This window comes from Cavia porcellus, unplaced genomic scaffold, assembly GCF_034190915.1.
Source record: "Cavia porcellus strain 051 isolate PalLab524CR breed Dunkin Hartley unplaced genomic scaffold, mCavPor4.1 scaffold_16, whole genome shotgun sequence".
Taxonomy (NCBI): domain Eukaryota; kingdom Metazoa; phylum Chordata; class Mammalia; order Rodentia; family Caviidae; genus Cavia; species Cavia porcellus.
The window spans coordinates 16,217,543-16,237,832 of NW_026947499.1; the positions used below are offsets into that span (position 1 = coordinate 16,217,543).

The following is a 20,290-nucleotide window of genomic DNA, read 5'->3' on the forward strand; positions in this document are numbered from 1 at the left end:
AACAACCCCCCTCCCTTCAAACAAACTTTCCCCATTGCTCTCCCCACTTTCTGAAGCAGTCCTGCAAGACCTCTTCTGTGAGTGTCGTTGCAAGATGAGATCAAAACTTCAGTGAATGTTGCTGCTGACTGCCATCCAACAGAAAGGTGAACTTGTAAAAATATTAGTGTGTTGTCATCCACTTTATTCACTGGGTGTGGCACCGTGAGACTTCTGGCTCTTCCTCAAAGTCCAAATGACCACGAAAGATAAAGTTCTCAAACCGTTCCAGGACATCAAGGCAGCTCCCACAACACAACTAAAGACATGCAAGAAAGGAGACTTCTAGAGCTGCTTCAGAAAGTGGCCAGAGCAATGGGATGGGTATGTTCGGGGTAAGGAGAAATGTTTGGAGGAGGTTAACGGCAATGTGTTTTTTACTGTAATATTTTTAAACTTAAACACTCACCTTATCCTGCCTTGCACTGTTGAATGAGTGAAAAGTCCTTCCCGTGTACTCTTCGCTTAGCAAGTGTACATTTCTTGGTCTCAGATGAGGCTGTAAAGTCAGGGAGAAATGGAAGAAGAGAACTGAATCCAAGCTTCCCCACCATCCTAGCTTTATTTTTGTATGGCAATACGACAGATTGTAACCTGAATTTTAAAGCAAAATGAAGCTAAACAAAGGTACTGGCTGAAAATTCTGTCCCAAAACATCCTCACTTGTTCCTTTACCACCTACCACAGGAGTTAAGCAAAAGAAATGCACCTAGGCCTGGGGATTTAGCTCAGCGGCATAAGCACCTGCCTGGCAAATGCAAGGTTGTGAGTTCGATCCCTGGCACCAAAGGAAAAAAAAAAAAGAAAGAAAGAAATGCACGTATCCTGAAAAGTTATTTCCAAATGAACCAGCCAGTGTGCTGGCCTTTCCCTAAGGCCTCCTTTGAGGCTCTGATGCCCTCTAGTGTAAGCAATGGGGAAACGCGCCCTACGGTGTTTCCTTCAGTGAATCACATTTCTTCTGCCTTGAATACACTCTAGGTGGTTGTTGTTGGTGGTGGTGGTGGTGGTGGTGTTTCTGTCGTTTTTCTTCTTTCTTTTTTCTTTCTTAATTATCTGGACCTAATAAGAGAAACCTAGAGGGAAACATCATGACTTTCACACAGAAAAGAAGCAACAGAGGTCTTGGGATATAGCTCAATGGTAGAATGCATGCTTAGCACTCAGTAGCATCCAAAAAAAGGGGGGGGGCAACAAAACAAATTGAATCAATGCTGTGTGTGCACGTGCATTTGTGTGTGGGTGGGTGCTGGTGTGTGCACGCGTGTGTGTGTGTTGCGAGAGCTCCAAACCCAGTGCCTCAGGAATGCTAGCCACGTGCTGTACCACTGAGCTACACTCTCAGCCCCTAATGTGCTTTAAGATTTTGTTAGCACTTTGCACTGTGTTACATTTAACCTTCATGAGCACCGACTAGGAGAGGTATTTATTTGCCTACGTCCACTAACACAGAGCACTAACCTCTAGTCTCCCACTTTTGGACTACATTTTTGGCTGGTTGCCGTCACTAACACATGAGGTTCCCACTCACCTCAGTGCCTCTGCACTTATGATTTCTCTCTGCCTAAATGTTCTTCTCATGCCCTCCTCTGGTCTGACTTCTTCTTGTCATTGAAATCTCAGCTCAGTGGTCACCGCAGGGAGGCCCTCCACAATCATTTTGTCTAAAGTAGCTTCTCTGTCACTCTCGCTCTGTGACACTTGTGTGTGTATATGTCTGCCATGTGAAGCCTTTTAGTTTTACAAAGGGATGAATATTATCTGCTTTTCTATTTTATTTGTTTTTGGGAGTGGATTTTGGGGAAGGTTGCAATACTGAGAATTGAACCCAGGGCCCCCACTCATGCTAGGCTGACATTCTATTGCTGAGCTACATCCTGGAACATTTCCCCACCTCTGACACACACTTTTTAAAAGTTTTTATTTTGAGACAGGACCTTACCAAGTTGTCCAGGCTTGTCTCAAAGTCACAATCTATCTGTCTCAGTTTCCTGACTAACAGGGATTACATGTGGACACCACCACACCCAGCCCCTAAAACAATGCTTGTCATATATTGGCTCTCCATAAATATGTGTGGGCAGAATGCTGTAGAATGGATTCTGTGTCAGTAACTCTGTCACAATGACATGTGCATCTCAGTAAGGAGAAAACACAAGAATGTCTAGCAAGAAAAGACAGACATGTCTCTTGCTATGGTTTGGTAATAGTTTCTCCCCCAAAGTTTTATGGCCTGGAAGCTTGGTCCCCAGTGTAGAGGTTAATCTTTTATCAGAAGTGGGGCATAAAGTTGGTGTGGTGGTGCATACTTATAGTCCTAGAACTCTGAGAGGTTGAGGCAAGGGGGTACAAGTGGGTCATTTAAAGACTAAGCAAGACTACTCTGTCTCAAAATTTAAAAGGGATGGGGTTATATCTCAGTGTGAAGACCCGGGTTCAATCCCCAATACTAAAGAAGATGGAGGAGGGTAGTGAGGGGGAGGAGGAGAAGGAAAAGAAACACAAGGGCAAAAAGGAGGGGCGGTAGAAAAGGAGGAAGAAGAGATGGGTTTCGTGGCAATAACTGGGTCACAGGACTCCACCCCCATGAAGGGCTTGATGCTGCCTCTCAGGAGTGAGTCAGGTTTCCTAGGAATCAATTGGTTCCTGTGAGACCTCCCTTCCTTCAACTGGCTGACTCCAGATTGAGATCAATGAATAAATAATGAATTTGATCCAGCTATGCCCTAACATCTACAACCTGGGAACCCTCCTCTCTCCTTCTCTAATAAAACAGAATGGTCTGACACCTACATCAGCAGAGATCCAAAGAAAGCAAAGTATTTTTGATGCTTTGGAGAATCATGAACCATAGTCACATAAAGATAAGTAACATCAGAAGTGACTCATGAGAGACACCATGAGGACCTAAGTAGACACTCATCATCAGAGACCTCATCCTACCTCTGATTTTCAACTTAGAGGCAACAGCTAACACCAATGTCCGTTTCTCTGTCCATGAATTTGTTTTTCAGTAATGAGACTGAACTCAGGGTCTTTTCACTGAGCTACATCCCTGTTATAGCTAGGATTTACAAGGGGAAGGATGTAATACAGGACACATAATTTACAGGATTCTTTTATAATAGTCACCTAAAGCATCAAATGCAAATGAGTGTGGGAGATCTGTCCATACACTAGAGCTCCACAGAATCCACCTGAGGGCATGGATCCCGCAGCAATGTCCTGCACGAATCCACCTGGAGGCCTAGAACCCATCACAATGTGTCATGCAAGTCTGTATCAGGATCTGCACGGGAAAGGCCCAAAGGTCAGTGGTGAAAGCTAGAAAGTCTGCACCAGCAGGATGAAGGCTCTATAAAGCAGGTTGCGGAATCTGCCCCGGAGCCAGGAAGTGTTTAGAGAGGGACCAGAACTCCTGTAAAGAGAACCACAGCCATCCTCAGCAGTGAGAACACAATCTTCTCTGACAATAAGAACAGCTGAGTTCATATCAGGAAAACCAGTATGACTAGCTTCTCCAGGAGAATCAACAGCACACCGTCTTCCCCTCCAGCACTCTTTTTATTGTGGGCAACAATCCTCAGGTGGGCCTTCCACGCCAAGAACCACAATAGTTCAGTTCAACGGAGTGTTATACATTGACCATTAGTTAATCCACCACAATCCCTAATCCTTTTTAATTTTTATTTTAAGGCAGAGTGTTTTGTTTTAAGGCAAGTCACTGTTACGATTTGCATCTGGACGTCCCCTCAAAGCCTCATGCAGTCGTAGGGGGTGGGCCCTTTGGTTGTAGCTGAATCTAGAGTCTATGACTGATTTGTAGTACAGTGCTAGGATTAAGGCTGGGTGACTGATTGGACTGGCACACCCTTAATCCCAGCAGTCTAAATAAAACAAATGGAACAGAAAGAGACTTGCTTCCCCCTTTTGCTCTTTTTTTTTTTTTTTTTTTGTCTTTTTCCTTTTTATCAGTACCAGGCATCGAACTCACGACTATCTGCTTGCAAGGCAGGCGCTTATGCCGCTGAGCTAAATCCTCAGCCCACCCCCCTTTTGCTCTTGTTGCACTGTCACGAACTGTCTTTTGCTGTCTACCACTGCCATGAACTGTCACCTCTCTGCCATGTCCCTGAGGCTGAAATAAGGAACCTAACCCACTCCTTTAAAATAAATATGCAGATTCGCTGATTCTCGTCATGGAAAAAGAATCTTCGGGATGCTCAGTAAAAGGAGAAATGAGAAAGATTTATTACAGGAAGATATAGGGCACACTCAAGAGCTAAGTGCCAGTGCACAAGGAAATGAGGCGCAATATAGTTGGGGTACGGCACACATTTAAAGGCTGTTTTCGATATGGATGATCTCAGATATGCATTCTCACTGTGGTTACAGGGCAAGCCATCCTATGGGTTTGAAGTGGAGATACACATTAGCATGCTGTCTCCACTGCAGCTGCTTCCTGGGCTGGAGGAAAAGACAGCATGCAGGTAAAGGGAATGGGAAGACCCATTTGCAGCTTAAAGGGGACTTGCCCAGGTCTTCTGTTTGAGGAGAAGGAAAAAAATTAACTGGGCTTGTATTCTGAAGCTGCAGTTTTTCTTTAAAAATACAGTTTTAAATTCTTGATTTCCTGGTCTCCTTTCTACTTAGTTTTATTTCTTCTAGCCAAACTCAAGTTGGAAGCACAACATAGCATTGTAAGTCAGATTAACGTATTTTCTAAAATTTGCAGTAATTCATCTATCTGCCTCCACATTATGCATTAATAAATAAACAAAACACCCGAACAAAAACAAAAACAAAAAAATCTCTGAGCTCAGTGAAGACTCAAATGTTCCTTTTTGGCATTGTTTCCCATCATTTAACTGTGTGTATTATATTTGTGAGAAGTATTCCAAACACCAGCTATCTCTGATTTTTTTGTTCAGTTGTTTCTGTTCGAGAGGGGCCACGCCATTGTCAGTTCATGGGTTGCATTTGTACAAATTGAGAATCGAGCTTGGGTGAAATCCCAACACCTGCTTGCCTCCTGTGGCAGATATCTCTGCACAGGGTACACCCATCCAACCCCGTCCTTGGACTGTCCTCTTGATCAAAAACCATCAACAGCATCATCAGGGTATCACTTAATGGTGTTTGGTATCAAGGGTTAATGCTTTCACTGTTATCTAAGCCACAGCAGAAGTCTTGAAACTTTCTGCTTGCATCAAAGCATCTGCACAGCTCAGATAAGGAGTTCACAGCTCATGTGTGCTTTCTTATCTCTCAAGTTGCTTAGGAAAGAACCAGAAGCTCATGGCTTCCTCACCACTCATTGTGAGGAAGCCAACGTCACTATCAATAAAACAGCTCAAAGAATATATGCTGGGTCATCCACAGGATCTGGGCTTATTCAGCAAGAACATTCAACCTTTCTAATTACAGTACACTGACTAATTTTGGACTGTCAACATCAGGTCCAAGGATCCTTTGCTGGCTCCTGTCCCCTTCCCTGGCCTGGTTTACAACCCTTTGGGTTCCTGTAGAATTCCTTGCCTATCTGTACTACTGCCTTCCCATGGGTCTACTCAGTGGATTCCTTTTGGGTCTGAACCATGTCTTAACTTATTTTTGCCTATATCCTCGCGGTGGAAAGATTTAACAACATATGTGCATATAAACTAAAAAGTGGAAGTCTCCCTCCTATTATTTCCAACCCCATTCCTCTAAGAGGACCAACTACAGCACTGTGTATCCCTCCACAAGCCTTCATTTGCATGCTAAGTCAAATCCCAACCATTACTGAGGCTTTACTAAGAGTCAAAGGCTGTGCTAAGCACTTTTCATGTTTGTCCCTAAGTAATTCACAAAGAAAGCCCATAAGGTAAGTATTACTTTTATGGCTCTTTTCACAATAGTAGAAGCCAAGGTGACAGTTACTAAGTGGTAAAGCAGGATTTCGAATCCAGGCACAATAACTTCAGAACACATGTTCTTAACTCCTGTTGTTCTGTCACCTGCTTTCAGAATTTGCAAAGTGTCTATGACACTTTGTCATACTTACACAATTATTTCTTCCTTAATGTTGCTCAGTGTTCTATAAGATGCAGTTAACAATTCTTCTACTGACAAATTTAAGAATTTTTCCAGTTTTTCCCCTTGTCTTATTAAATCAAATCTAAGATTCCTTTGATGATAACAAGTATTCAATTTCAGGGAGATTAAAAATTTTTTAAATGCATTTTAGAATTACTATATTGTGGTCTTAGAGATAATGCTATAAATGAACATGCTTGCATATAATTTTTCATGCATGTATTTCTGTAAACGTTTCCCAGAAGTACCACTAAAAGCAAAAATGAAGATGCATTTTGTATTTTAATAACACTGCCAAATTCCATCTAGGGGTCCTTATGCTACTAATTTGTGTTCCCATTTACTTACCAAAACTGCCTGATATAAATATTTAGTGGATATATGATGCAGCCCACCAAATTCCAAGTATTTTATGACACACAAAAAAGTAAGATAAAGCAAAATAAAAACAAAAATAAAACAGACAATATGACTAGAATGTTTTAGTATCATTTGTGTGCGTAGTTTTGCTGAAACACTGCCCACAGTAAATGACAAATGATAATATTTTATATACTGATGTGTCAAAAACGATTACAAGATATATTGTAAAAAGTTATCAAAAAGCTGTGTACTCAACTTAATAAATATATACCAATAACTCCAGTGTTTTACAATTCCCAAGCTACTATAGGTAAGAAATTTTCAGAATTATTACGGTCTGTTCTTTTTTTCAAACACTGGCAAAAACACGTACCATATCCTCCACCCTAAACTTGGTCTCCAAAAATTATGGTTTGGCGGATCTAGAGTTGGGGCTTCATTTTAAACAAAAACACCAGATGATTCCAATGCACTGTAAAGAGAGCCGCAGCTTTCAAGGGCTACAACAAGAGAGGTTACTTAATGAGATGTGCATTTTACAAATATTCCTTTGGTTGCAAGGTGTACAATCAACTAGAAGTGGGCTAAGACATCTTGTGGCATCATAACTGAGCAGCGTGCGGGTAGAAAGACCCAGGCCGTAGGTGCACAGACGTACCTCCTGCAGGCCATCAGATAACCTATCCTAAGCTAGGCCAGGGACGCCAACTGCGACTGCGCATCCCTAGGTCCGAGGGGGGCGGGCCCCGGAGTTCCGGAGACCGCGCAGTCCCAGACCGGAAGCGGAAGTGAGGTTGAGTGAGCCTCGCGCGCTTCGCTGGTCGCAGCGGTCCCTCCCGCTCTAGGCGGGGTCGACTCGAGGAGTCGCCGGAAGCGGAAGTTGCTAAGGGGTGGGGGAGTTGTTAGGAAAGTAGTAGGTTTTCCTCCCGCTTCTTAGTTTCGAGCCGCGGCTGCTGGAGCAGGTAAAGCCCAATTTTGAGACCTCGCCAACTCTGCTGATCTGCTTAAGCCGGCTCCTGGCCCTCGCTATCGTCTAAGGGGCGTGATACACTGGTGCAGCGACCCTCCCCAAGGTGCTAGTGAGCCCCTGGTGCCGGGAGTCCCCTGTCCCACGTCCCTTCCCTGGAGTGAGGTTCCGTGTGGCTTCCCGGTGTCCCCGCAGACCCCCACCATGGGCAACACGAGCAGCGAGCGCGCCGCGATGGAGCGGCAGGGTGGCCATAAGACACCCCGGAGGGACAGCTCAGGTGGCACCAAGGACGGAGACCGGCCCAAGATCTTGATGGATAGCCCTGAGGACGCCGACCTCTTCCACTCCGAGGAGATCAAGGTACGAAGGGTGGAGGAATCCGATTCTCCTCGACTCATAGTTAAGGGAGGAGCGCTCTACTAGGTTCCCGCCACATCCTCTAAAAATCACCGTGAGAACCGGGAGGAAGATGGTTTCTTACCAGGTGTCTTTAAAAGCCAGATGGTCCTTTAAGAGACCTCTTAGCAGACCAGGAACTTTGTGTCTAATTACCGATAAGAGAAAGGCACCCTGCGGGAGGAAAAACTCACTCGTTTAACATCATTAAGAAGGAAGCCCTGGGACCGAGTTTCAAATTCTTAATTAAAAGAAGCAAGCCAGCAGCAATTGTGCACCAGTCCTGCTTTTCTCTTAGGTATAATTAATTGCACAGCTTTGAGAAATCTTTCCTCATGCAGACTGGTGCTTCTGTAAAAGTTGGTTCGGTAGTTTGTTCGTTTTGGAGATAAAGCAGACCATGCATGTAAGCCGAAAACAGATTTGAATAGTTGATGGCATTTGTCATAGATGTTTATTTAGTTCTGAAGGCTTGTCCACCCTGCTTTTTTAATACCGCATAAAAAGGTAGTTTCACTCATGGAGGTCAGTGGGCAAGTGTAGTGTCAGTCTTGGAAGCAGCAAGCAGCTACCAAACTTCTCTCCCGTGTTATTTAAATGAGACCTAACGTCTAAAGCAGACATTTCAGAGGTCAGACTTGGACTTCTTGCTGTAGCACCTTAATTCATCAAAATTAAGATTCTGGAATCCACGTTCTGTTAACCACCTTGTTGCTGGTCTGTTTTCTGCTGCAGGAGCCAGTCTAACAACACTTAGTGATTCTGACAGGTGTGCAGAACTAATTTCTTAAATTAAGTAGGTTTAAGAAGAATGAAGGTGCCCCCACCCAAAATAATCATCAGTGCCCACGAGGTTAATTGCCTAGTGGTTTAATTCCTCCTTTTTAAACGTTTTTTCCAGGTATTGTGAACATTATCTCACATCTTCTCTGGATTCTTAGTTTTAAGTGAAACTTTAAAAAGCCTCCTTCCTTTTTCATGGCCCTAAATCCTGTCATTTGAATTCATTTTCTAAACTTGTTCCATTCTTGAAAAAGTGTGTGCACTGAACTCTGGAATCATGTTTCTTCGGTGACTTGATGACATAGCTTACCCCAGAAGTAACATTGACCCCCTCAATGCTACTCAAGATACCATAAGTAGGAAACCACTTTCAAAACCCCTGCAGAAAGTTTAGAAAACAGATGATCCATGGAGAATGAATTTAAGTAGCATGCTTTTTCATTTCAAGAGAAGTTATTGAAATGATGTAGCAGACACACTGGACTGAACATTCCAGATAACTCCCAAAAAAGTCATGGATTCTTTAACTACCCTAGTTCACTATTTTAACTGGAGTTAATGATCACATCCCCCTAAAGCCATTCCAGTCTGTTATTCTTAGATCTGTATATCTTGTTAGAATTCAGAGAATGCAACTATCTTTTAGATAAACTCAAATTAGTGTTTAAAATGAGAGTGCTAAAAGTTTCCTAGAGTCCCTTAAGAGTTTCTCCCAGCCTGAAACTGCCCTTTTAGAAGTCTGATTACTGGCTAGGAAAAATGCAAAAGATCCATAACCAAATTTATTTCACCCAAAGGTGGGGGAGTATATCTTTCTTGTTCCAGAGTACCTGTTATTGGGCACTTACCACACCAGGTGTTACTATTTACCATAAAGGGAGTCAGTCTTTTCTTTATTTATGTTTCTCCTCTGTCTAGACAACATTCGGTGATTAGTGTTTTCCTTCCTTACACTCTGATTTGTCATTTCTCAAGTTGACAGTTCTGAAATTGTCTGTGACAAATTTTCATGTACTTTAGTTGGACTTTATTAAGGGAGGAAAATGACATTTAATAAGCTAGCCTTTTATTCATAGCAGTCTTCTTCTGAACAGAAATTATAGTTTCCGGTAGAAGGCTTTTTTATGTGAGCCTACTTAATAACAGCAGTAATATAGCTGATAATTACTAAGCACTCACTACCTGTCAGACATTGTACATGTGGAGTATCTGAGTTTTCACAACCTTAAAAAATACAAGTGAAATAAATCAGACTCACCATTGTAAGTAAACATTGTCTTGTTTCCCTAGTATAAGAAGGTAAAAGAGTAAATAAGATCCAAAATGTACAACAACAGATACTGGGAAATGGGAAGAAATTGTTCAAAAGGAAAGAGAAACTGGGATAGAAGAAAAGAGGGGGGGAATTTTATATATATGTGCGTATATATAAATATATATACACACGCACACAGTAATTAAGATAGTTATACTGCTAATCACTGTCAGTTCATTGAAAAGAAAGGTTTGTGCCAATATTGTTTGATAAATTTTTCATGCCTATATCTTGTAAGATGAGCAACTACTTTAAAGGTAACAATATATAATGTACTAGCCATTGTTACTCTCCTATCTTGTTTTAAAATTGTGTACCATTGTTTTTATTGGTTTTTTTAAATTAAAAAAGTTACTTTAATGATCTGCACTTTAGGGATAGTAAAACACACAGTGAGTAAGGAATGTAGATAGAACCGCTTCCCCTCTTTAGGGTGAGTTGTCAGTATTAGGTTAAGGATTTATTGTAGAGAACTCACTAATGGCTTCCTGTCCCAAGTAAACTGCTGTGCTTCTAGGCGCCAGAGAAGGAGGAATTCCTGGCCTGGCAACATGACCTGGAAGTGAATGATAAAGCTCCTGCCCAGGCACGGCCTACTGTATTTCGATGGACAGGGGGCGGAAAAGAAGTTTACTTATCTGGGTCCTTCAACAACTGGAGTAAACTTCCCCTCACAAGAAGGTAATGGCCTGGAGGCGCCTTTGTTTATTTGTATTTGTCTTTGGCCATAGATACTCATGTTTTTAAAAAGATCTCTGCAAGTGAATAGGAAAAGAATGTTTTTATAAAATGAGTGTTGAATGAGGAAATAATTCTGCTTATTAATGGTATGTTTCAAATCCAAGAAATCTCTAGATTTAAAGCACACACTTTTAGAAGAAAACGTCTCTTGGTGGAGAGTATTTCTATGTCATGGACAGCTCTCAATTCAATACTGAACTACATATTTCTCTCAGATCTATTCATAAAGCAGTGGAGAGAGCACTGGGCTGGAAATCTTAGAGATGCGGATTTGAGCCCACGTTGTTTGCACAGTCACTTAATGCCTGAGCCTATAAATGCCTAGCTGTGAAAAAGGAGTATTAGATGAGGTACCCTCTGAGGTTCATTCCGACTTTGCCTCTCTGCACTGCTTTTATTTGGGAGTGTGTGTTACATAGATCTCATTCGCAAGGATTTTGTAACAGGCGCCCTGGCATGAATTTCTATCTTAGATTGCCCAGGAGAGAGAAAATGCCTTCACTAGTGAGTGCTCTTGATGACATGAAGGGAGAAATGGTGCCCTGCTGGTCAGTCCTGGTCGTTGGCAAGGGGCCACCCTCATTTCCAGCAGTAACATAGGAAGGAGGCACTCAGTGCAGTACTCACAAGTCAGTGCAAGTCTGGAAAATAGAACCACCTAATGGGGCTGGCAGAACTGTTCAGCGGCGTGGCGCCCGCCTAGCAAGGGCAAGGTCCTGAGTTAGATTTCTGGTTCCAACCAAATAAAAAAGGTTCCTGAATCTGGACATTTGTGTGTCCTGTTAAATTGATCCTCTCTGCCCTCAGTGCAAACTGACAAAGGGTAAAACCAGGCAGCTTGCTGTTTGTCTTCTGTTGACCTCCACATTCAGAGCTGCCAGGTGGTATTGTGCACACAGAGGAGAGAATCCCAAGTGTGGGTTTGTTTACCTTCTAAAGTTACATCCTAGCATGTGAGCAAAGTGAGTTTTCAGGAAAGTCTCTTGCCCTGCTGCCTCCCTGTGTAGCTTTTCTAGATAGAGATCGTTATCCTGAATTGCCTAGATTGGGTCAACATGATTGCTCCCCTGCAGTGAACACTTGGTTTTGGGTGGAAGGTTTGTTCATGGCTGGCTTGAGCTAGGCCAGCAGCCCAGCCTGCTGAAATGTTCTGCTTCCTTTCTTGTAGCCACAATAACTTTGTAGCCATCCTGGATCTGCCAGAAGGAGAGCATCAGTACAAGTTCTTTGTGGATGGCCAGTGGACCCACGACCCTTCCGAGGTACTCTTCCTCCTCCCCTTGGTCCTCTGGGTGCCTGCACAATCCACATAAATCACTTTCCATTTTGCCCTGCTGGTGAAAGTCCCGGTGTGGCTCAACAAGATAGCACCAGTACTCAGGCTGTTGGCACACTTGGTTAAGACAAACAGGATAGCTAACTAAGAGATGAGACTGGCCAGCCGGAAATTCCAAGTCTTCTAAAGAATAACCCCACAGACCTTCTATGTTATGATTTCTGCTGTCTGTCTCTTCCCAGCCAATAGTAACCAGCCAGCTTGGCACAGTTAACAACATCATTCAAGTGAAGAAAACTGACTTTGAAGTATTTGATGCTTTAATGGTGGATTCTCAAAAGTGCTCCGATGTGTCTGGTATGAACACAGTTATTTTGTACCACGTGTATAGAGGTGGGGGCTGTGGAGCCTACAGATCCTCTCATTTCTCCTGTGTCTTGCTTTTGAGCTCAAACTGCCCAATCAGGTAGCTCCAAAGGGCCGTCACACTAATTCCTAACTCTCAGGTCAGGCTTTTGAATTTTGGCCCCAAGGGAGCTGTAAATTGGCATTGTGTTGGGTATTCAGTGTGGATCACTTGGCCACACAAAACAGCAAGTGGAAACAGAACCAGAATTTGGTGTCAGGCCTGGAGGGAGGGACACATTGGATCAGTGATGAGCCCATGCTGGGAATGCCTGCCAGCTCACTTCCTAGTGCCTAGAGAATTTCAGTGTGACAGATGATAAATGGACACCTCAGTGACCTTGGCCTTGACTTGTGCAGTACACTAGCACCTTGCCAGACTCCTTGACAAGGGAAGAGAGCAGCTCCCCGAAGGAAACAGGCTGTACACCACAACTATTCTTTGTGAAAAGTCTGCTGGGTATGGTCCCAGCAAAACTTTCCCACATTTTGATAAATTGCTTCCCACAGGAAGAAACTCTTAGAACATAGTAAGTACAATTATGAGGGACAGATGTGGCGTAATCTGAAGTGTCAGTGCCAATTGCAGTTCCCCTTGTTGTACCTAAAGGCTCAAAAATTCCTCAGCACTGTGGGAAACATTGATAAGATTCCCCAGGAATGTGTCTACAGTCCAAGAAAATGGATTCGCTTCCATTTACAGAATGGGTTTTCATCCTCACCTGGCTGGGCCTGGAGGTTCTGCCACCAGGTTCTCTTACTGTTACCAGTCCAGAGATCACAGTGGTAAATTGACCATGGTAAGCTTGCATGGCTGACAAATCAGGCTGTTAGGCAGGACTTAGAAATCCAAAAATGATGTTCTTTATTTGAATAGTTAACTCATTTTTGACAAAGATCACCTGCTCTTTTTTCAGATAGGTAAGAATCAGTGCATTTTAGAAGTGCCCAAATAGCCTCCTCCTAGCTAATATCTTTAATTTTAGGTCGTACACAAAAGCTTTGAGTCACGCTTCTGCAGATCACCTTGGGGAAAAAATGAACTTGCTGCTGATAGACCAACTTGAAGCTCTCAAGAGCTTATAATTAGATGCATAATTTTCTTAAAATACATATTTATTCCTCATAGCTCATAATACACTTAACGCTTTTCTCAATTTTCTTTTGTGATGTGGTTGGATCACATGAAAGGAACCTGTCCCTAGAAAATGCCATGGGGGAAATTGGCAGAGCTAGAGCATATCAGGTATATTCTGGACTAGCCCAGGGATCAGGTGACCAGAAACCCATCCCCAGTGTTCTTTGAGTAATGGCTCGGTACATTCCAGCTGGCCAAACATCACTAAATGAGCTGCCTCAACATGTAACCCTGCCTGCCTAGAAGTTTCTTAATTATCTGTGTAATCAGGCAAGAGCTTGAAAGGAACCTGAGTATGATGGGATCATAGATTTTTTAGGAACAGAGTTTTCAATTAGTTTTTGTTTTTAAGTCTACTGGTGCTCCGTAAAACCTCCTTTATTCTGACTGATCATGCTCCGAACTTGGGATTAGGCAGTTTATCCTCACTTGAAGCCTTGAGCTTCTTTGTGGTATTTGCCAGCCATCTTCTGTGACACATGAGGTCAGGTGATTGAGAACAGTCTGCTTCGTTAGTCTGCCTCAGATTGCCTGCCTGTGCCCAGCTTCCGCCTTCCACCAGGGCATCTTGAGTTCACTACTGGTTATTCCAGTCACCCAAATTCCAGAAGGATTTTTCTCATTTTCACCTTTGGAGACTCTGTGTCTTTCAAAAGACTGATTGTGTATTGAGGAAACGAGACAAGGAAGGCTAGATGACAACACTATAAATTAAATGAGACTATTCCCAGCACTTCCGATTTTCAAAATGCCCTGTCCCCTTCTCCTTGCAGAGCTGTCCAGTTCCCCACCAGGCCCCTACCATCAGGAGCCCTACGTGTCCAAGCCAGAAGAGCGGTTTAAAGCACCGCCCATTCTCCCGCCACACCTGCTACAGGTCATCCTGAACAAAGACACTGGGATTTCTGTGAGTACATGGCCAGTCCTTTATGGTCTAACTTACTTAGTGCTTGTGTCAACTTCTCACATTGTGTCTGTCAGCAACTCAGTGTCACCATTGGTGTAAGCTGTATGGTCCGCCTCTGATAGTGGACGGGGTTGCTTATAGGAGGACCTCCCTCCCCATCTCGCAGAGCTTTTCTGAACTTTTCTTCCCTGCCCTTCACCCCTGCTCCAGCATAAGCCCCATTCCACTTAAATTGCATGACATACCTTCATAGGAAGGTACGTTTAGAACTCCTCCTCTGCCCTCCAGGTTTTAGAATCTAATTTTAATCATGAAATAGCTTTCTGAAACATGAATGCTCTTGGATTGAAATGTGGCTAACTCACAATTCCTCCTGGAAGTTAGTATTATCTAAAAGAAGTGTGTATCCTGGGTCATAAAGAGGAGCCAGCTTCAGTGGACCTTTGACGTACGAACTCAGTTGTAACTCAGGTTGGCAGTGGAAGCTCAGGCTCCTCTACACAGCCTTGACAGTCTCTCCTGTACACAGGCAGGTTTCATTGTCCTCAGACATTGGCCCAGGATTTCTCAAACCCATACAGAAAAGGATACTGAAATGTTCCTTCCAGAACTGCTGAAGGGTTAAATTGGTATCTGAAACCATCTGGAAGCACAAGCAGCTGGCATTCAGGTCATAATCCAAGAAGTTAAAATTCTGGACATAACCCAAGTTGTTCATGTCAGGCCAGTTGTAACTCGAAGGCCACTGTACTTCCTTGTGGTTGTTTTCCATCGTCTTTAATCTAGATTATCCATTTCATTTAACTCTGGAATTGGGGCTTGGTTCCAGGTGTCACCTAAGGGGCATGTGTTTTTCAGCTGCTGAGTGTTTTATCTGTTGCTGTAACACCACCCGAGCCTGGGTCATTTATGAAGAAGAGATGTATGTGGTTTATGGGACTAGAAAATAGGAAGTCCAAGAGCGTGGCACCAACATCTGCTGAGGGCTTCATGCTGTGTCATTCCGTGGCAGAAGATAGAAAGGGTTGGACTCACTTTTGTAACAATTTACTCTTAAGATAACCCACTTCCGTGATAACAGTAATCCATGCTCCACCTTCAAGACCTAACACCCATTATTGGGCTCCACCTCCTTTCCGCTAGAGAGTTATTTTCCGGCACATGAACGTTTGATGATACAGTAAACCATAGTAGGTGCTGATGCAACCATGCCACTCAGGATCCCACCACAGGAGGAACACAGGTGCCGAGATGAGCTGAGTGTACAAGGATGTGGGAGTCTCCTTCAGCAGTCTGCTGGGCCAGCAGGGCAGAGTCTTGATTTTTGTTACCTGTCCCAGGGAGGCTCACTTTTCTCAAAGTACCAGACCCCTCACTCTGCCAACACACCAGGCACTTGGCTGACAGCTGAGTTGGCCACTCTGGCTTGAGCCAAGAGGCAGCCACTGCTAAGGATCAGTGGGCGTCAGAACCCGCTGAACCAACCAGGGATCTAGCACTAAGCTGCCAACATCTCAAATAACAGGTGAAGAACTGCAGGACAGTTGGCTTCCATGTGAGAAGCACTTGCACGAAGCTGTTGTCTTTAACTCCTACTTTTACAAAGATTTGTAGGCAAAAAGATTTTTAGTGCCCTCAAAGCTGTTAGGGTAATATTTCTTCTATTTATTGCATATTATTTTATTTATTTATTTAAATTTTCCTTGAAAAGGAAAGCATACCAGCTGCCTTCTCTGATGAAGACTGCTTCTCAGAGTACGCTGACCAAGGAGCTGGGGTGTGAACTCGGCAGTAACCACCTCACGACACTGCTGGCCAAGGCTCTAACACAGACTTGGGTTGTGGCTAGGATACTCAGTTACTAGTGGTGATTGTGCTTTGAAGTAGTCCAGGTGCTTTCCATGTATCCTTATTTGAGCCTCACGACAACCCTGTGAAATAGGTACTATCCTTACCTCCATTTGATGAGGAGACTGGCACAGAGGAATTAACACCCCAGAGAAACACTGAAACTACTGCCTTAGAAATGTTCAGTTACTGACTGTGCTCACCATGCCATACGGTACCTGCTCTTGCACTAAGTCCTGTCTTATTTTAGGAATCTGCCCAGCACCCCTGTAAATTCAATTTTTTAGACTCTGTGTTTAAGATCTGTACCTGGCTTATTTAACTTAATGTTTCCAGGTTCATCCATGTTTTGGCAGATTACAGAATTTCCTTCTTTTTAAAGAATGATTAGTATCCCATTGTGTGTGTATATATCACATTTTTAAAATCCAGTCACCCATTGACAAATAGGTTGGTTTTTCCATACATGAGCTGTCGTGAATAGTGCTGCAGTGAACGTGCGATGTCTCTCCAGCGTTCAGATTTCATTTGTTTTGAAATGAGAGTGCTAAATCATATGATACTTCTGTTTTAATTTGAGAAACTTCTGTACTGTTCCCTAAGCCATCCCAAAGTACATACCCATCAACAGTGCAGAGTAGTGTTTTGATCCCAAAAAGGATCAGTTTATGAGGCAGTGTATATATTGATGAGTCAATGTAACCATTCCACTATTTATACATACTTCAAAACACCATGGTACACACAATAAAGAAGTATAGTTCTATCTGTCCATTTATAAAATTAATTTTTAAAACCCTTGGTCACATAGTAAGTGACCAAGCCAGCATTCAGGCGAGGAGTGCCAGCTCCTTGCTGTCACTGGCTGCCAAGAACAGCTTCCCATGGGGGCTCACTGGATGCTGTTGACAAGGATAGTCAGCCAGCCTGTGGGATCCTAAGCCTACGATGAGGGCAAGTGTGGTGCTCCAGGCTCCCAGATGATGGCCAAATTGGAGCCATGAATGAGCTTTTCTCAGCCTGTCTGTGAAAAAACCAGCATGTTCAGTTCTAGTAAGATCACAGATTTCTTCTTGCAAACTTGGAACTCCTGTAGGACTTGTTAGAATACAGCTTCTGAGGCTCCCTCAGACCCCCTAGGCCAGAAGCCCTCAAGATGACCCTGCCCAGCTGTAGTGAGGGGGGCTCCAGCTGCTTCACCTGTGGAGACCTTGTCTCATCTCGACAGTCCATGAACAGGCAAAGCAGAGTTCTTGCTTGGACAAGGTGGTGACCTGTGTTGGGCCATGAGAGACCTTCAGTGGCTGTGATCCTGAGGTTTCTCAGGGCTGTCTTGTAGAGCTTCCCACTGTGCTGAGCGACTGAGCACACTCCATCCCTTACAGCAGGGACTGCTGATTGCCTATACGATTTTATCACATGAACTCACGTTTATGTTGGGAATGTACATTTGAGGGGGGACCACAGATGTCTGGCCTCCCCTAAAAAAACAGGTATGGCAACACTGAGTGCTAGTCCTGTCTAAGCTCTTACACAGTAATAGCACTTCTGGCAGTTACCCATTTCATTTTTCAAGTTCTGTGTCTGAGTCCAAGGGACCTAAGTGTGAGCTCCACTGCTCAGAAGTGTTCGATGTCGATCTTGTCTTCCTGCATGCCCTGAATGTGCTTTCAGCAGACACTCCTTTCTCCCCGCCCCCTCCTCAGTAAGGAGGCAGACCTGCAGCCTGCACTTCAGAGGTCAAGGGACAACCTGGCTTGAGACACACTTCACTCCATCCAGCTGCAGAAGAGGGTCCTCTTCAGTCAGGGGAGGGCACAGCCATCTAGGCTCATCTGTCATCTTGAGCAAGCCCTTCGGCTGCCTGTCTTGGAACGAGAACTACTTCCTTTGCCCTGCTGCCTGGTGCCATGAAATGCGGGGAGGATTCCCTTACTTCATATGCTAAATGCTCACATCTGCCTTTGTTCCTCCACAGTGCGACCCAGCACTTCTCCCAGAACCCAACCACGTCATGTTAAACCACCTGTATGCACTGTCTATCAAGGTAATAACCTGTCACTGTTAGGGTTCTCAATGTGTGCTTTCAGGGCCCCCTATTGTGTGTGTACGTGGGGTGGGGGGGGTGCAGCTGGTTCAGAGGGCAGCTTTTGGGGCTCAGGCTCTGAAGTAGGGCCTGGGAATTTGTATTTTCCTTAAGCTCCATGATGATTTTCATGCACTATGAGGTCTTAAGTCCTTGTGTGCATCCTACCTTTAACCATTTCCACCCTCTTCCTTAGGATGGAGTTATGGTGCTCAGTGCAACCCACCGGTACAAGAAAAAGTATGTGACCACCTTACTGTACAAGCCCATATGAAGAGCGAGGAGCCGACACTGGGCCCCAGGGACAGGTGGCACCTCCGTGCTCCCCGTGTGCATGCTTTCCACTAGAGGAATGGACTGGCAACTTCTCATTTCATACTCTCTAAGACATTTCATACCTGCCCTACTCCTACTTGAAGGTTTGCCCAGGTGCCCCAGCTCCAGGGCAGCCTGGTTCTGTAACAGTCCTCTTAGCACTTGGCTGTGAGCCTCGGGGACTCATCACGGGCGACAAAGGCAGAAGGGAAAGTAGAGGAGCTGCAGCCCCAAGACACTGTACAAGGTCAGGTGCGGCTCTCAGCATGCGCCCTCTCAGCTGGTCGCGGACATTCTTAAACCAAAAGTGCACGCTAGCCACTTTGCTGGGGAAAATTGCAGGAAGCAGGGGCTGAAGTCACACATTTCTAATTGTGCATCTTTAAGGCCACTGGCCTGTCCCTACTGAGGCCTGGCTGCGGAGCTCAGAGTAAGTCCCATCTTGCCTGTCCTTCCAAATCAAAGCAATAGATTGCCTCTCTTGCCCTGCTTCAGGGAGGTATAATTTCTGTTGAAATTAAAAGCTGTCTGATTTCCAGATGAAGTTTTACAGTTGTTTCCTACACTGTGTGCACTAAGTAACACTTTTGTAGCCAGAGGAGGCTGGCTGTGCAGCCTTAATGCAGTCAGTCACCACAGCTAGAATATAGATCATGTGACTGTGCTCAGCAATAATCTGTTCCCAGAATAGACTTCTAAACCTGCCGCTGGTTCCTCCATTAAGCTGGATGATCCTGAGGACTGACCATCATTAGCTGGAGGAAGGTTGTCCAGCTCTTTATTCCAATCATAATGAGACGGCAGTGTTACCATGACAACTTTGCAGAAGTACCCCAGCCTCCTTTTAGTTCCATCTTGTGCCACCAGGGATTCAGAACCTGACAGCAGCCTTGAGGATTCACTTCGGGAGAACATCCTTTCCATCACAGTGGACCTCTTTACTTCTGGCACAGTTTCCAGGGAGATCCCACAGATGTCCCCGATGATACAGGTTCCTGTCACCCCGTCAGCAGAAGTCGTCATTATGCCTTTTGTTCTTGCTGGGAGAGGGAGGAACAAGATCACCAGTGTGCAGTATTTATTTGGTAAACCTGACTCCTGGCACCCTTTTTTGTTACTGTTTTCAAAACACTGAATTGCTATCAACTTGACATACAAGTTTCAATAAAGCTTTGTAAAGATAATTGGATATGCATTTGGAGTGAGCTTGATTCTGTTCAGTTGTTTGGACACTAGGTTAATACTGTGCCTGTCTCACTCTGTACCACACTTGAGGTGGAGTGGTAGGTCCAGGCTACTCCAGCTGCCCCATCCACTCGCCAGTTAAGGAGCCTCTGAGATGCAGCCCCTATGAACTGCTCAGTACCAAGGAATAGCACCCTGCTTGGGCAGGTGGGCAGCGCCTCATAAGCCCTGCTTAGAAGCCTCGGATCCTGAGTTTGTGGGACACTGGGATAATTTTGGATCAGCTGTTAGCTGGAAGGGGGTCTGTCCCTCTTCCCAGAATATGGAAGGTTGTCGGTGTTCTTTATCCCCCTTTTCAGACATCAGGAAATGTTTTCAGTAAACTTAACCGAAAAGGGCTGTCCTGGGTGATCTTGTCCATAGATGGACAGCAGCCTGGACAGCC

General features: G+C 44.3%; 1 protein-coding gene across 3 annotated transcripts; it reads left to right on the forward strand.

Annotated features, from left to right (window-relative positions):
* Positions 1-7,250: 7,250 nt before the first annotated feature.
* Positions 7,251-19,849, forward strand: Prkab1 (protein kinase AMP-activated non-catalytic subunit beta 1). Of its 3 annotated transcripts, none has more exons than XM_003478346.5 (8): positions 7,251-7,442; positions 7,643-7,810; positions 10,462-10,625; positions 11,854-11,947; positions 12,204-12,318; positions 14,278-14,411; positions 18,238-18,306; positions 18,542-19,849. In XM_003478346.5, the coding sequence occupies exons 2-8, from the start codon at positions 7,652-7,654 to the stop codon at positions 18,617-18,619; spliced, it is 813 nt and encodes a 270-aa protein (XP_003478394.1). In that variant the 5' UTR covers positions 7,251-7,442; positions 7,643-7,651; the 3' UTR covers positions 18,620-19,849. The 3 variants fall into 3 exon arrangements, with proteins under 3 accessions (XP_003478394.1, XP_012997543.1, XP_005007271.1); XM_013142089.3 differs by having other exon boundaries at positions 7,289-7,553; XM_005007214.4 differs by having other exon boundaries at positions 7,290-7,810.
* The last annotated feature ends 441 nt before the right edge of the window (positions 19,850-20,290 follow it).